Below are 16,426 nucleotides of genomic sequence, written 5' to 3'. Positions count from 1 at the left end.
AAAGAGAACGCAGACGACTTTACAAGAGAAGGAAAAAAATAATGGAAATGCTTAGGCAGACACGACTCTCACAAGCAAGGAAAATAAACCTAAACAGGGAGATTGAAGAAATAGAGCAAATGTTGAAACGATCATATGAGTCTGAGGAAATGGAATTTGAACAGAAAGCTATATAAAAGATAAAGAAAAAATCCAAAATATTTTTTCACATATGCAAAATCAAAATCAAAAACCTCCACCAGTATTTGACCTTTAATTACAACCAAAGGTACGTACACAGAGGACAACAAAGAAATTAGTGAAATTCTAAGAAGTCAGTAGGAAGCTATGTTTGGAAACAACATGAAAGTTGATGATTCCAGACATTCAAGCTGCAGATAATATAACGGATATTAACACGAACTCGGAAGACTTTGAAAAAGAAATTGACAATATGCCCATGCACTCAGCTCCTGGGCTTGACTCGTGGAATTCAATATTCATAAAGAAATGTAAAGTACCAGTAGCGCGAGCGCTCAGTGTAATATGGAGAAAGAGCCTGGATACAGGGGAGATACCAACTGCACTTAAATCGGCAAATGTAGCTCCTCTGCACAAGGCGGGTAGTTAAGCCTTGGCCAAAAATTATAGACAGTTGCACTAACATCACACATAATAAAAGTTTTTAAAAGAGTGATTAGGAATCAATTTCTAGTTTTAAGGGGAAATAATGAGCTACACAATCCAGGACAACATGGATTTAGAGAGGGAAGATCCTCTTATTTCTGTCACAGTTACTCAACCACTATGACAAAATCACAGAAGCTCTAGAAAAAAAGCAAAATGCAGATGTTGTATACACAGACTTTGCAAAGGCATTTGACATATGTGTGATCATGGAGTGATAGCACACAAAATGAAGTCTAATGGGAATAACTTGTAAAGTAGGATGCTGGATACTCAATTTCCTGTCGAACAGAACACAACGAGTAACAGTCAATCAAATAAAATGAGTCCAAGCGCAGTTAAAAGCTCTGTACCTCAAGGTACAGTCCTTGCACCACTGCTTTGCCTTATCGTCATATCAGATATAGACAAAAATACAAGTCACAGCTTCGTGTTATTCTTTGCAGATGACACAAAAATCAGCATGAAAATTACCTCTGCTGAAGACATTGAAAAACTACAAGCAGGTATTAACAAAGTTTTCGATTGGGCAGCAGAAAATAACATGATGTTTAACAGTGATAAATTCCAGGTACTCAGGTATGGCAAAAATGAGGATCTGAAACATAATACAGGGTACAAAACACAATCGAATCTGCCCATAGTAGGAAAACAGCATGTCAAGAATTTGGGAATAATGATGTCTGATGTCCTAATGTTTAGGGAGCATAACTAAGGAAATATTACTTCCTCCAGAAAAATGATAGGATGGATTATGAGAACTTTCAATTCCATGGATCCCATCACAATGGTTGTACTTTTCAAATCACTTGTGCTGTCCTGTCTTGAGTACTGCTCGGTACTCACTTCCCCCTTCAGAGCAGGAGAGATTGCTGAAATAGAGGAAATATAGAGAACATATACAGCATGTAATTACCTAAGTGTAATTACCTAAGTGTAGTTACAGGATGAGAGCTACGCTCGTGGTGTCCCGTCTTCCCAGCACTCTTTGTCATATAACGCTTTGAAACTACTGACGGTCTTGGCCTCCACCACCTTCTCACTTAACTTGTTCCAACCGTCTACCACTCTATTTGCGAAGGTGAATTTTCTTATATTTCTTCGGCATCTGTGTTTAGCTAGTTTAAATCTATGACCTCTTGTTCTTGAAGTTCCAGGTCTCAGGAAGTCTTCCCTGTCGATTTTGTCAATTCCTGTTACTATTTTGTATGTAGTGATCATATCACCTCTTTTTCTTCTGTCTTCTAGTTTTGGCATATTTAATGCTTCTAACCTCTCCTCGTAGCTCTTGCCCTTCAGTTCTGGGAGCCACTTAGTAGCATGTCTTTGCACCTTTTCCAGTTTGTTGATGTGCTTCTTAAGATATGGGCACCACACAACAGCTGCATATTCTAGCTTTGGCCTAACAAAAGTCATGAACAATTTCTTTAGTATATCACCATCCATGTATTTAAATGCAATTCTGAAGTTAGAAAGCATAGCATAGGCTCCTTGCACAATATTCTTTATGTGGTCCTCAGGTGATAGTTTTCTATCTAGAACCACTCCTAGATCTTTCTTTATCAGAATTCTTTAAAGATTTCTCACATAATATATAGGTTGTGTGGGGTCTATGTTCTCCTATTCCACATTCCATAACATGACATTTATTAACATTAAATTCCATTTGCCAAGTGGTGCTCCATATACTTATTTTGTCCAGGTCTTTTTGAAGGGCATGACAGTCATCTAAATTTCTTATCCTTCCTATTATCTTAGCATCATCAGCAAACATGTTCATATAATTCTGTATACCAACTGGTAGATCATTTATGTACACAATAAACATCACTGGTGCAAGAACTGAACCCTGTGGTACTCCACTTGTGACATTTCTCCATTCTGATACATTGCCTCTGATTACTGCCCTCATTTTTCTATCAGTCAGAAAATTTTTCATCCATGATAGAAGCTTACCTGTCACCCCTCCAATATTTTCCAGTTTCCAGAACAACCTCTTATGTGGAACTCTGTCGAAAGCCTTTTTTAGGTCCAGATAGATGCAGTCAACCCAACCATCTCTTTCCTGTAATATCTCTGTGGCTCGATCATAGAAACTGAGTAAATTCGATACACAGGATCTTCCAGATCGAAAACCATACTGTCTGTCTGATATTATATCATTTCTCTCTAGGTGTTCTACCCATTTAGTTTTGATTAGTTTTTCCAATACTTTCACTATTACACTTGTCAATGATACAGGTCTATAATTGAGGGGGTCTTCCCTGCTGCCACTTTTGTAGATTGGAACTATGTTAGCCTGTTTCCACCCGTCTGCTACGATTCCTGTACACAGGGATGCCTGAAAGATCAGGTGAAGTGGAATGCTGAGCTCAGATGCACATTCTCTCAGAACCCATGGTGAAACGCCATCTGGGCCAGCTGCTTTGTTCTTACCGAGCTCCTTGAGCATTTTTTCCACTTCGTCTCTAGACACCTCTATGTGTTCTATGTTGTTCTCTGGAATTCTTATTGTATCTGGTTCCCTAAAGATTTCATTTTGTACAAACACACTTTGGAACTTTTCGTTTAGTGTTTCACACATTTCCTTTTCATCTTCCGTGAATCTATTTCCCATTTTCAACCTCTGAATATTATCCTTTACCTGCAATTTGTTGTTTATGAATTTATAGAATAGACCTGGTTCTGTTTTACATTTGTCCGCAATCCCTTTTTCAAAATTTCTTTCTGCCTCTCTCCTCACTGCCGTGTAGTTGTTTCTCGCATCTTTGTATCGCTGGTATGTTTGGGGGTTCGGCCTCTTCCTGTATTGATTCCATTTTTGTGTCTTTCGGTCTCTAGCCCTCTCGCAGTTTCTATTGAACCAATCCTGTTTCCTAGTTCTGCATCTCTGTTTTGGTATAAATTTTTTTGTGCCTTTATCATATATTTCACAAAACTTGCCATACATCTCATTCACTTCCTTGCCTAGCATCAAGTCTGTCCAATTATACTCACTAAAAAAATTTCTAAGGTCACCATAATGTCCTCTCCTGAAGTCTGGTTTTTCAACTGCTTCAACCTCCTTATTTTCTTCCAGCTTATAACGCATTGCATACTTTATTCCCAAAAAGACATGGTCACTTTTACCCAAGGGAGGAAGGTACTGAATGTCAAATATCTCTTCCTCCTTCCTGGTAAATATCAAATCTAGCATGGAGGGAACGTCCCCTTCCCTCATCCTCGTAGCTTGTTTAACATGTTGATACAAGAATGTTTCCAGGATGAGGTCTACAAATTTACAGGTCCAAAAATCTTCTGTTTTAGCTTCATATGCTTCCCAGTCTATGGATTTCAAGTTGAAGTCACCGACTATCAACAGTCGTGATCTATCGTTATCCGCTCTCGCTATAATCTCTCTCATTATTGTTATAAGACCTTCACGTTTACTATCTAGCTCCTCCTTTGACCATGTGCTGCTTGGCGGTGGACTATATGCATTTATCATCATTAGTTTATCATCCTCATAGCAGATCTCTAGTGCTATTATGTCAACTTCTTGTGGATTGGCAGTCATTATTTCCTTCACCTTTAGGTGTTCTTTTACCAGCACAGCAACGCCACCGCCTTTCCTAATTTTTCTGTCCCGTCTCCAAATTGAGTAGCCCCTTGGGAATATGACCTCATTTAAAATTACATCTTCAAGTTTTGTCTCCGTGAGTGCAACAATGTCTGGTGTCTGCAGCTGTATTACATCACTTAACTCCAGTATCTTCGATCTCACTCCATCTATGTTGGTGTATGCAATCTTCAGGAACTTGTTCCCCCTCTCCTTATTCTTCACTCCCCCTCTCTCTATTGATTTTGTTGGTTTGCCTTTATGTACCACTTTACTGGTTTGCCTACCCCTATCACTTTGTAGAAAAAAGAATTTATTTCTTCTTCATTCCTGCTCTCATTTAAATGTTTTGCCTCGGCGAGGTTCAGTTTCAGCTTCTCTCTATCTTCTTTTGAAAGATCTCGTCTTAATGACCACCCTTTCCCATCCTCATCCCTTTGCAATTTTCTAGCATTCCTTAGTACTTCTTCCATCTGTTTGGCACCGTTTAGGGTGATCCTCAAAGGTCGATCTTTCCCTTTTACGTACCTGCCTATTCTCCTGTAGTCGCACACATTCTCTCTGTTTGTAAGACCTTCCACGAGGCCAACAATTTTATCTACTACTTTAGCTTCTTCTACAGCTCTTTCTGACCTAGATGTTATCGCCTTTTCTTTGCAGCCAAAAATGATCAGGGACTTACTCCGATCAACTGTGTTTTGCACCAACTTCGGGTTAGATGCCAATTCTTTCCTCACTTCTAGCCTAATGTTTGTTTTATCTTGGTTGCTGCAGTGTTTGACTTCCTTTACTGCTTCTTCTATTTTTTCCTTCTCCTTGGCCACTTGTGCATAAGTGAGTTGCATATCTTTCTTGCACTGTTCTATTCCCTGTGTAACTTCCTCCATCTGTGCTGACAAAAGCTGTTTCTCCTGTTAAATTTCCTTGCCTAACCTATTGTAGTCATTTATGTTTAAATTTACTTTAACTTCTTCCAAAGCTATTTTTAAGAGTTTATTTTCTTCTTCCATAGCTTTGCAATTTGTTTCCAATTGATTCTTATCCTTGCGCAAGTCTTTCACTAAACCCTCAAGACATAAAACTTTGCTATTCAAATGGTCATTACTTTCTTTCAATTTACTAATTATTTCTACATGAGAGTTCACTATAGTATCTAAATTTACCAACTTGTTATGTAGACTACTAATATCAATGCTTTCTTCATTGAATCCCTCAAAATCAAGCTCTGTTTTGTTTTTCCCCTTGCCAGTGGCCATCTTGAATGTTCTTCTCTGCACTGTAAACACTAGGGCAACTTTTTCTCATCCGATTTTTCACTTCCCTTAGCACTTTCCTGTTATCTCACCTATTTTTCAAGAGCACTATACCTTTATGTTCTCTGGGACACCACTCACTACCATCAACCTGTACTACAATACTTAGGATTGTTGAAATATGCTGGAGCTCCTCTGCTGCAAGTGTTGACCCTAGGGGTGTCACCTTTTTCACATGTATAGATGTGATAAAGCATCTAAATTATTGGGATCGTCTCAAAGCTCTCCAAATGTATTCACTAGAAAGGAGACGAGAGAGATACCAAATAATATACACATGCAAAATACTGGAGGACCAGGTCCTAAATCTACACAGTAAAATAACAACATATTGGAGTGAACGATATGGAAGAAAATGCAGAATAGAACCAGTGAAGAGCAGAGGTGCCATAGGCACAATCAGAGAACACTGTATAAACATCAGAGGTCCACGGTTGTTCAACGTTCTCCCAGCAACTGTAAGAAATATTGCAGGAACAACCGTGGACATCTTCAAGAGAAAACTAGACTGTTTTCTAAAAAAAAGTGCCAGACCAACTTGGCTGTGGTGAGTAAATGGGCCTGCGGGCTGCTCCAAGCAACAGCTTGGTGGACCAAGCTTTCGCAAGTCAAACCTGGCCTTTGGTTGAAATTGTGGAGTAGAAGAACTCCCAGAACCCCATCAGGCAGGAAGCTTATGAGCTGGTACGTAAAAATTTCTGAACATTCCTATAAGTTCATTCAGAACGTGCCTCACTATAAAGTCTACATCCTCTGTCCGATGTTCATTACTTGCAAAATGAAGATACCTGAGGAGTATCAGAAACCTGTCTCGAGACATAAATTTCCCGAACAAAAATGTTGGAACACGATGGTCTTTGCTCCAATATTCTAGGATGACGTGTTTTACACAATCCATTCATCGCACGTCTTGGCTCAAATTGTCGCAAATTTAATTGGTGATATTAACCAGTAGAATGCGTATTTGTAATAGGATCAGGATCCACACACCTCTCTCCATTTGCCACTCGGTAAAAAACCAACCTCCTAACCATTCAGAAACGTATGAACCCAGGCAACCCACCTAACCTATCGAGTCCGATGCAGCGAACGCATACCAACGAATAGTGTTAGTATCTACAGTATATAACAAAACTATTGTCCTGTGAAGTTGATTTAACTTCTATATACTGTACTTTTTTTAAATAAATATTAAATTTTTGTGGCAGTTTATGAAAGATATTATTATAAATACACATTCTACTTGTTAATATCACCAATTAAATTTGCGACAATTTCAGCCAAGTGTGACGACTGGTCACTGTGTACAGGAGGCTGATATGCCAGCAAACACTTTCCAGGCGACAATATATCTTGGATAAGTCGCTCCACAACAGTGTCGCTTGGACCATCAACTTCCTATGACATCATCTGCTATACATTTACTTATAATTTCGTTATGAAATTAGATTATTTCAGAGTAAAAACAGGTTTGATCATGTTCTGCATTCAGCACATTATAGTGAGTAAATGTGCCATATTTCTTCATTACTTATGTGATGCTAGCAGGATTCGGGTAGATTTGGGTGGATTTGGGTAATTCTATGGACTGCTTGGTCCTGTAATGCCTGCTGATTGGCACTTGGTGCTGTAATGCCTACTGATTGGCACATGTTGCTGTAACACCTGCTATTTGGTAAGTGTGTTGCTGCGACACATACTAACTGGTAACTGTTGTTGCATCACATACTGATTGGTAACAGTTGTGCTGCAACATGTATTGATAGAAAAGTGTTCCTGCGGTATGTTCTTAATCTTAACAGTGTTGCTGCGACAACTGATTTCTGACAGTGTTCTTGCAACATGTGTGGATTGGCAACAATTTTGCTGCTGTACATATTGGTAATAAGTGTTATTATAACACTTATTGGTTGGTAACACATGCTGCAACATGTAATGATTGGTAACACTTGCTGCAACATGATCTGATTGATAACAGTGTTGCTGCAACATACTATACTGCTTGGTAAGTTTTCCTGCTGCAGATACTGAATCTTAAGTGTTTCTGCAACAACTGATTGGTCACACTGTTGCTGCAACAACTGATTGGTCACACTGTTGCTGCAACAACTGATTGGTTACACTGTTGCTGCAACAACTGATTGGTCACACTGTTGCTGCAACAACTGATTGGTCACACTGTTGCTGCAACAACTGATTGGTCACACTGTTGCTGCAACAATTGATTGGTCACACTGTTGCTGCAACAACTGATTGGTCACACTGTTGCTGCAACAACTGATTGGTCACACTGTTGCTGCAACAACTGATTGGTCACACTTTTGCTGAAACAAGTACTGATTGGTAACAGTTTTGCTTTGACACATGCTGACTGTTAAGTATTGCTGTGATACATACTGATTCATGAAGTGTTGCGATCAATGATTGGTGACTTGACAGGTTACAGTTTTGCTGCTATATGTACTGATTTGTAACAAATGTTACTTTGAAACTTAGTGATTGGTAACACTTTTACTGCAACACGTACTGATTCTGAAGTGTTGCTGCAGTATGTATTGTTTTGGTATCTGTGTTGCTGCAACACACATTGATTAGTAGCAGTTCTGCTGCAACACATCCTGATTGGTAACAGTGTTGTTTCGAAACGTACTGATTGGTAACAGTGTTGCCGCGACACAGTTGTGTGATGTGTCTATGTCTCACCAGTCCATGTTTACTAACTAATGTGCTGTTTTTCCACAGCCATTCATGTCCCCAAGATATCCAGGTGGGCCTCGGCCGGGAGTTAGAATGCCACAGATGCACAACGACTTCAATGGGGTAAGTTCAAGCACACCTTAAGTATTCAGAGACTGTGGGGACAATATCATCAGTAGTTTAGAATGCTTTAGTTTATCTCTCATAAGTAACATAACATAAATACTAGTCCTAAATTTTAACTAAAAATAATTTGGTTTTCTTTTTATTTTGGCTTTATTGTCTTAGTTGCAACTAAAACAGTTGTGGGAGGAAACATTGTTTAGAATATTAATTTAAATAATTATTCAGCCCATGGGTTACTTTTTGCATCTTCTGTATCTGTTTACATTTCACAGTACAGTATGTTTAGATTTAAGAAATGTTAGCAGATACATGACATAAGAAAAGACTGCTACCAAGCTAGTGGCCACATGCACTCAGAGCATAAATCAGTGCTTCCTAAAAGTGTCTGCCTATTGTGCCTGCCATTTGTAGCATGTCTACCAATGCTAATATGCTTAATTTGCACTGATATGATTTTAAATAGTTAAGGCTGTAGATGAGTAAACATTATCATGCCTGGTAGTAGTGCCTTGGGAGAATGGGAGTATTTTACTCATTGCTGAGTTTCTATTTACAATCTGTTGCTTGCCATTTATTTTCAATGCCCATACTATCTTTCCATGACTGCCATTTTGACATTTTTTTCCATTTACTGTATAATTATTCCTGTATATTTCTCATTGATTTCCTCTTCTACAGTGTCTAGTTTTTCCGTGTTTATTTCCTTTGATATGTCTCAACATTTTTACATGTATGCAACTAGTATTTAGAGCAGGGAAGGAAGTTTAAGAGTTTAAAGAAGCTAACTATAAACAGTACTGTACTATGAAGCAGATGTGTGTTTTGGGGAAGATTTCAAGTGAAACACTTGTCTAAATACTGCTTGTTAGAAGATTATTGTTTCAGATCAAAATATAAATTATCTTATGTATAACAGGTTTATCCACCTGCTTGATAAAAATGTCTCATATCTTATATAAAAAAAATTGTTACAAAAAATTCACTCTGGTGTGAAGAGTTATTGTAACAATCACAATTGTATGGTTGTCGGGGTGTGAGAGGGGAAGGACCACGTGAGCACAAGCTCCGTGAAAAACAATATATATCTAGGGATATTCCAGTGACATAGGAACTAAAGACAGTCAGATACCTCATAAAGTGCATCCAAACATATTAAACAATATACTATAGTGATTGCCATCCGACTTTTGTGTTTTTTAAGGAAATAACAAATGAAATTCGATTGTAGTCAACAAGTCTGCCGTTTGCCTGCCTGCCTGCTCTCATGGTGCCAGGAGTCCAGAGGCAAAAGTTGCCAAGACGTTTAAACAAAAAATCGCATCCTTCCTTATTAAAACATAAAAAAATCACAGTTGTCCGCAGTGCTAAACTCTCTATATAAACAATTGTGTCAACTGTAAAAATTAAGATACAATACCTTAATATCAAGTGAACAAATTACACACAAAATAAGTCCGTTGTGTGTAAATGAAGGCCATTCCCGGTAGGCCCACCCCGAGTACCCACTGTGTGTGTTTGCTTACTAGTAAGTGTTTCCAACATGCATAATGTACCCAGGTTACTAGTGCCTTGATACAGAAACTAGTTGCCTCCGCTGTAAGATAACTAGTTGAAAGTGCTAACAATGTACTCCTAACATGTGAACAAAATAAATTAAGAACAAACAAATTAAGAGTGCGACACGAGGTGGAAACACAGCCCCTTCATACAGCCTTCTTCTGGCTGGTTTCCCATCACCACCCTCCCCTGGGTCAACACCCACTGGTCAACACCCACCAGACAACACTCACCGATCCACTACTTTAACACCATCACTGAACAGAAGTATTCAGTAAAAAATGTCTTTGGGAAAATTATGCACAGACTGCCACAAGAAGGTGGCAGAGCTTTCAGTGTCAACTCTGCCCAGCAGTCATACACAGTAAATGTGCCAACATGACTAATAATGGAAGGAAAAATGGTTTCAGAGAACACTCTGCGTACTGGCTTTGCTCAAAGGATAATACTACTTTCTTGAAGATGATGGCAATTCTGGACAATATTCCTGCGCAGAACATAGAATCGCTAATAAATGCCTGCATGGAAATTTCAAATGTCTTCAAGCAAATTGTCCATGACAATCAGGTACAGTCAGATGAAGCGCAGAGTGCAGTTTCCATGTCACCACAGCAGAGCGCGGTGCCCCAGCAGAGTGCTGTGTCGGGGGCGGCACCACAGCAGGGTGCTGTGTCGGGGACAGCGCCACAGAAGGGTACTGTGTCGGAGGCGGTGCCACAGCAGGATGCTGTGTTGGGGATGGCGCCGCAGCAGGATGCTGTGTGGGTGACGGCACCATAGCAGGATGCTGTGTCGAGGACAGCACCACAGCAGGATGCTGTGTCGAGGATGCCACAGCAGGGTGCTGTGTCGAGGATGCCACAGCAGGGTGCTGTGGCGGGGACAGCGCCACAGCAGGGTGCTGTGTCGGGATGGCGCCACAGCAGGGTGCTGTGTCGGGACGGCGCCACAGCAGGGTGCTGTGTCGGGGACGGCGCCACAGCAGGGTGCTGTGTCGGGGGCGGCGCCACAGCAGGGTGCTGTGTCGGGGGCGGCGCCACAGCAGGGTGCTGTGTCGGGGGTGGTGTTCGTGGCAGCTCCTCAGCAAAGTGTGGTCTGTGTCAAAGGAAAACAAGCAAAACAAGGGCCCGAAACATGTCGTTATTATAAATGGAGTATTTGTAAGCATGGAGTATCGGGAAGAACCAATGGAATATGTAACTATGATCACCCTAGAAAGCGTAGAATCCTTCCTAGTACAGGTAAATGCTTCGAAAGCTGTGAATTTTTTCACCCAGAACGTTGCAAGAACTCCTTAGATAGAAAAGAGGGCTTCAATATGGAATGTCCAGCTTTCCATATAAGGGGTACCAGGCGAATAAGACCGACAAACTGCTTTGAGGAAAGCAGCTACAACACTACTTACCAGGATGATTTTTCAGCAAGAGAAAAAAACCCACTATCGCAGGCCCTTCACATTCTTTGGAGACAAAGTCTAGATACTGGCATTATCCCTGACATACTAAAAACAGCAGAGATAGCACCACTCCATAAAAGAGGAGAAGAATGGCTAAATATGTCCAAACTCTACCACCAACTCGGTCAAATGCTGGAGAGGACACAAACACAGTGGCCTCCTTACCAGAGCCTCAGATATTAACACCAAGTAAAGCATCCAGTACTTCCACAAACATACCATCATTTTTATTTGCCAACATTCAGGGTATAAAAAGAAGCAAATCTAACAAAGGGCAATGCATAGATGGCCTCCTACATGAGGCAAATGCAGTGTTTGCAGCCCTAACGGAAACTCACACCAAGGATTACCATGATGGTGAAATGTGGATCTCGGAGTACAGTCTTTTCAGATGTGACAGGAAACACCGGCTACAGGGGGGGGAGGGTTCAGCCTTTACATCAAAGACACACTCATCTGTACTGAGCTACTAAACACCACAAATGATATGGTGGAAGTGCTGATAATCAAAATAGAGATCCTAAATGTAGTTATTGTCCTTGTATATAAGTCACCTGAGGCAAATCACCAGCAGTTTAAAGACCAACTAATGAAAATAGAACACTGCTTGGAAAACCTCTCAAATCCAGCCCCGAGCATCATTCTGCTTGGGGACTTCAACCTACGGCACCTGAAATGGAAGAACCTAGCTAATACAGTAATATCAGAAAGGACACCAGGAAGTAGCCTAAATGAACAGGCACATGCAAATGACCTGCTACAGATGTGCGACAGGTTTGCCTTAAACCAGCAAATAGTAGAACCAACTAGGAAGGAGAACACGCTGGACCTCATTTTCACCAATAATGATGAATTGATCAGGAACATAATGATTAGAAATACCTGTTACTCAGATCACAACTTAATTGAAGTTCTGACAAGCATGGGGAATAGACCTTCGAAACCGGTCCCAATTCCCAGTGGAGGAGATTTCAGCAAATTCAACTTCAATAATAAACAGATAAACTGGGAGCAAATAAACCAAGACCTCAGAGAAATAAGCTGGGAAGAACAGCTAGAAAATGCAAACCTGAACCAGTGCCTGGAATAAATAAGCTCAGTAGCACTAGAAATATGCTCAAACCGCATATACCCCTAAGAAAAAAGAGGAAGAGATGCAGATTGGAATGAGAACGCTATTCCCTCTATGAAGGCGAAGAAAACAAATCGCGGAACAACTTGAGAGTCGCACCCTATCTCAAGAACGGTGAAGAAGGTTAGGTAGAGAAATAGAAACTAAATTGAAAATTGAACTAAAGCTACAAGAATCATACAAAACCCAGGAAAGCCAAAGAGAACAAAAGGCCATTAGTGAAATAGAGAGAAATCCGGAATACTTTTTCTCTTATGCAAAATCAAGATCAAAAACCACATCTAGTATCAGGCCCCTGCGAAAGGGAGATGGAACTTTCTCTGATGACAACAAAGAAATGAGCGAGATACTGAGGAAGCAGTACGACTGTTTTCAGCGAGCCACTAAACACACTAAAGATTGATAACCCAAATGAATTTTTCATGGATGTGATACCAACATCAAACCATATATCAGACATCACCCTATCCCCACTGGATTTTGAAGACGCCATAAACAGTATGCCTATGCACTCTGCACCAGGCCCTGATTCTTGGAACTCCATATTAATCAAGAACTGTAAAAAACCACTATCGCAGGCCCTTCACATTCTTTGGAGACAAAGTCTAGATACTGGCATTATCCCTGACATACTAAAAACAGCAGAGATAGCACCACTCCATAAAGGAGGTAATAAGGCAGAGGCAAAAAATTACAGACCGATAGCAATAACATCGCACATCATAAAAATCTTTGAGAGAATGCCAAGAAGTAAGATCACAAAATACTGTACATGGAATTACAGCAACTCCATAACCCCGGACAACAAGGGTTCACAACAGGGCGCTCTTGCCTGTCACAGTTGCTGGACCACTATGACATGGCATTAGATGCCATGGAAGACAAACAAAACACTGATGTAATTTACACATATTTCACAAAACTTCAACAAATGTGACCATGGTGTTATTGCACATAAAATGTGTTCAAAAGGAATTACTGGAAAAATAGGCAGATGGATCTACAGTTTCATGACTAACAGAACCCAATGTGTAATAGTCAATAAAATAAAATCCGGTCCATCAACCATGAAGAGCTCAGTCCCCCAGGGTACTGAGCTTGCTCTAATACTTTTTCTCATCCTCATATCGGACTTAGACAAGGACACAATCTATAGCACTGTATCATCCTTTGCAGATGACGCTAGGATTTTCATGAGAGTAGACAACATAGAGGACACGGCAAACCTCCAATCAGATGTAAATCAGGATCTTTCTATGGGCTACAGAAATAATATGGTGTTTAACGAAGATAAGTTCCAGCTCATGCGCTACGGAAAAAATGAAAATATAAAAACAGAAACCATGTACAAAACTCAGTCAAATCATAACATAGAACGAAAAGGCAATGTAAAAGATTTGGGTGTACTCATGTCGGAAGATCTTACCTTCAGTGAACACAATAAAGTAGCCGTCACAACTGCAAGAAAAATGACAGATTGGATGACAAGAACCTTTCACACTAGAGATGCTATACCGATGATGATCTCTCTAGTACTCTCTAGAGTGGAATACTGCTGCACAATGACAGCCCCTTTCAAAGCTGGAGAAATTGCCGACCTGGAGAGCGTGCAGAGATCCTTCACTGCTAGAATCCACTCGGTAAAACATCTTAACTACTGGGACCGACTAAAGAGCCTAAATCTATATTCTCTTGAGCACAGGCAGGAGAGATACATAATAATCCATACTTAGATTATATTAGAGGGACTGGTCCCAAACCTGCACACAGAAATATTATCACATGAGACCAGGAGGCATGGCAGGATGTGCAGAATACCCCCGTTGAAAAGCAGAGGTGCAGCAGAGGTGGATTTGCTCAGAAAATTTGTATCGGGATACGAGGGTTGCCTCAGGATACGAGTTTGTTGATGCTCGTGCGGTCGACCTAGCGCGTGGGGGCACAGCGATCGCCACCAAGTTTACCAGTGTCTCGTGCCCAGTGACCATCCCGCCTGAATTCTTCAGAAGAATTTACTGATTATTTTTGGAGTTTTTGCTATTTGAGCATAAAATTTGTTATAATATACATCGCAATGGGTCCCAAGAAAGCCAGTGGTAAGGTTCAAGGCAAGAAATCGCATGTGAGGATGACAATAGAGGAAAAGCAAGAGATCATTCAGAAGCATGAAAATGGTGCAAGTGTTGTTGAACTTTGTAGGCAGTACAACAAATCCACGTCAATGATGTGCACTATACTTGCCAAGAAAAACATAAGAACATAAGAACATAAGAACAAAGGCAACTGCAGAAGGCCTATTGGCCCATACGAGGCAGCTCCTATCTATAACCACCCAATCCCACTCATATACTTGTCCAACCCGCGCTTGAAACAATCGAGGGACCCTACCTCCACCACGTTACGCGGTAATTGGTTCCACAAATCAAAAATCAACAACCCTGTTACCGAACCAGTATTTCCCCAAGTCTTTCCTAAATCTAAATTTATCCAATTTATACCCATTGTTTCGTGTTCTGTCTTGTGTTGATACCTTTAATACCCTACGTCCAAGATCTGCGTGGCTCATGATTTCTGAAGGTGGTTGTAATGCATCATCTTGCTGATGGCTTATACACCATACGAGGATGACATTAAGGACATTATGAGTGCTAAAGTGGTAAAAGGAGTATCAAAAATCACGAACAAAGACCACAAATACTTGAGGAAGTGGGAAAGTTGTTATTAATTTGGATACACCAGAAGGAGCTAGGGGTGATAGTGTTTCAGAGGCCATCATTTGTGGGAAAGCCAGGATATTGCACGAAGACCTCATAAAGAAAACTCCTGGAACGAGTGCAGATACGATAGACTTTAAGGCAAGCAGGAGATGGTTTGACAAATTTTAAAAAAGGAGTAGACTTCATAGTGTTGTGAGGCATGGGGAGGCTACCAGCTCAGACAAACCACCAGCTGAAAGATTTCTTGAAGAATTTAAAGAGTTTGCAGAGGCCGAGGGATATCTACCGCAACAGGTGTTTAATTGTGATAAGACAGGACTGTTCTGGAAAAGATTGCCTAAGAGGACAAACATTACCAAGGAGGAAAAAGCATTGCCCGGACACAAGCCTATGAAAAAGATAGGTTTACGCTTGTGCTGTGTTTAAATGCGAGTGGCGATTTGAAAATTAAACCCTTGCTAGTGTATCAATCTGAAAATTCAAGGGTTTTCAAACAGTATAAAGTACAGAGAAACCAAATGTGTGATGTGGAGGGCTAATAAAAAGGCATGGGGTGACTAGGATTTATTTTTCAGAGTGGGTGAATGAAGTGTTGTGTCCTGCCATAGAAAAAAATCTGCAGGAGAAACATTTGTCACTCAAGGCCCTGCTCATCCTCCAGGCTTGGAAGATGAATTGATGCACAGATACAGTTATTTTCTTACAGTTAAGTTCCTTCTTCCTAACACCACTCCTCTAATTCAGCCTATGGAACAGAAAATCATAGCGAATTTTAAGAAACTTTTTGAAAGGGCACTTTTCCGGAAATGTTTTAAAGTGACTGAAGCCACAAACCTCACCCTCAAAGAGTTATGGAAACACCATTTTAACATTTGTAGTTCTTTAAAACTCGTTGACAAAGCCTGGCAAGAAGTGACTCAAAGAACCCTGATCTCTGGCTGGAGAAAATGGTGGCCTGAATGTGTGACAGAACTAGACTTTGAGGGGTTTGAGTCTGTAACTGATGTGCCTATTGTTTTGGAAATTGTTACTCTGGACCGGCAAATGGGCATGGAATTGGATGGTGCTGATGTGGAGGAGTTGGTGGAAGAACACAACGAAGAACTGACCACTGAAGAACTCAAAGCCCTTCAAAAGGAACAGCAAGCTGAGGATCTAACCTAA

General features: G+C 40.5%; 1 protein-coding gene across 15 annotated transcripts in view; it reads left to right on the top strand.

Annotated features, from left to right (window-relative positions):
• LOC123762900 (single-stranded DNA-binding protein 3) overlaps positions 1–16,426 on the top strand; it is an 871,787-nt gene that overhangs the window by 400,073 nt on the left and 455,288 nt on the right. For all 15 annotated transcript variants that reach the window (XR_011222292.1, XR_011222291.1, XR_011222293.1 and 12 more), the window contains exon 7: positions 8,320–8,397. Coding sequence is in view for 12 of the 15 variants with exons in the window: in XM_069302207.1 (XP_069158308.1) it covers positions 8,320–8,397 (78 nt within the window). In the remaining 3 variants the exon portion in view is untranslated. The remainder of the gene's footprint in view (positions 1–8,319; positions 8,398–16,426) is intronic.

Source organism: Procambarus clarkii, chromosome 47, assembly GCF_040958095.1.
Source record: "Procambarus clarkii isolate CNS0578487 chromosome 47, FALCON_Pclarkii_2.0, whole genome shotgun sequence".
Classification (NCBI taxonomy): Eukaryota; Metazoa; Arthropoda; class Malacostraca; order Decapoda; family Cambaridae; genus Procambarus; species Procambarus clarkii.
The sequence above is the reverse complement of the archived record's forward strand: the minus strand, read 5'-3'. Positions and strand labels throughout refer to the sequence as shown.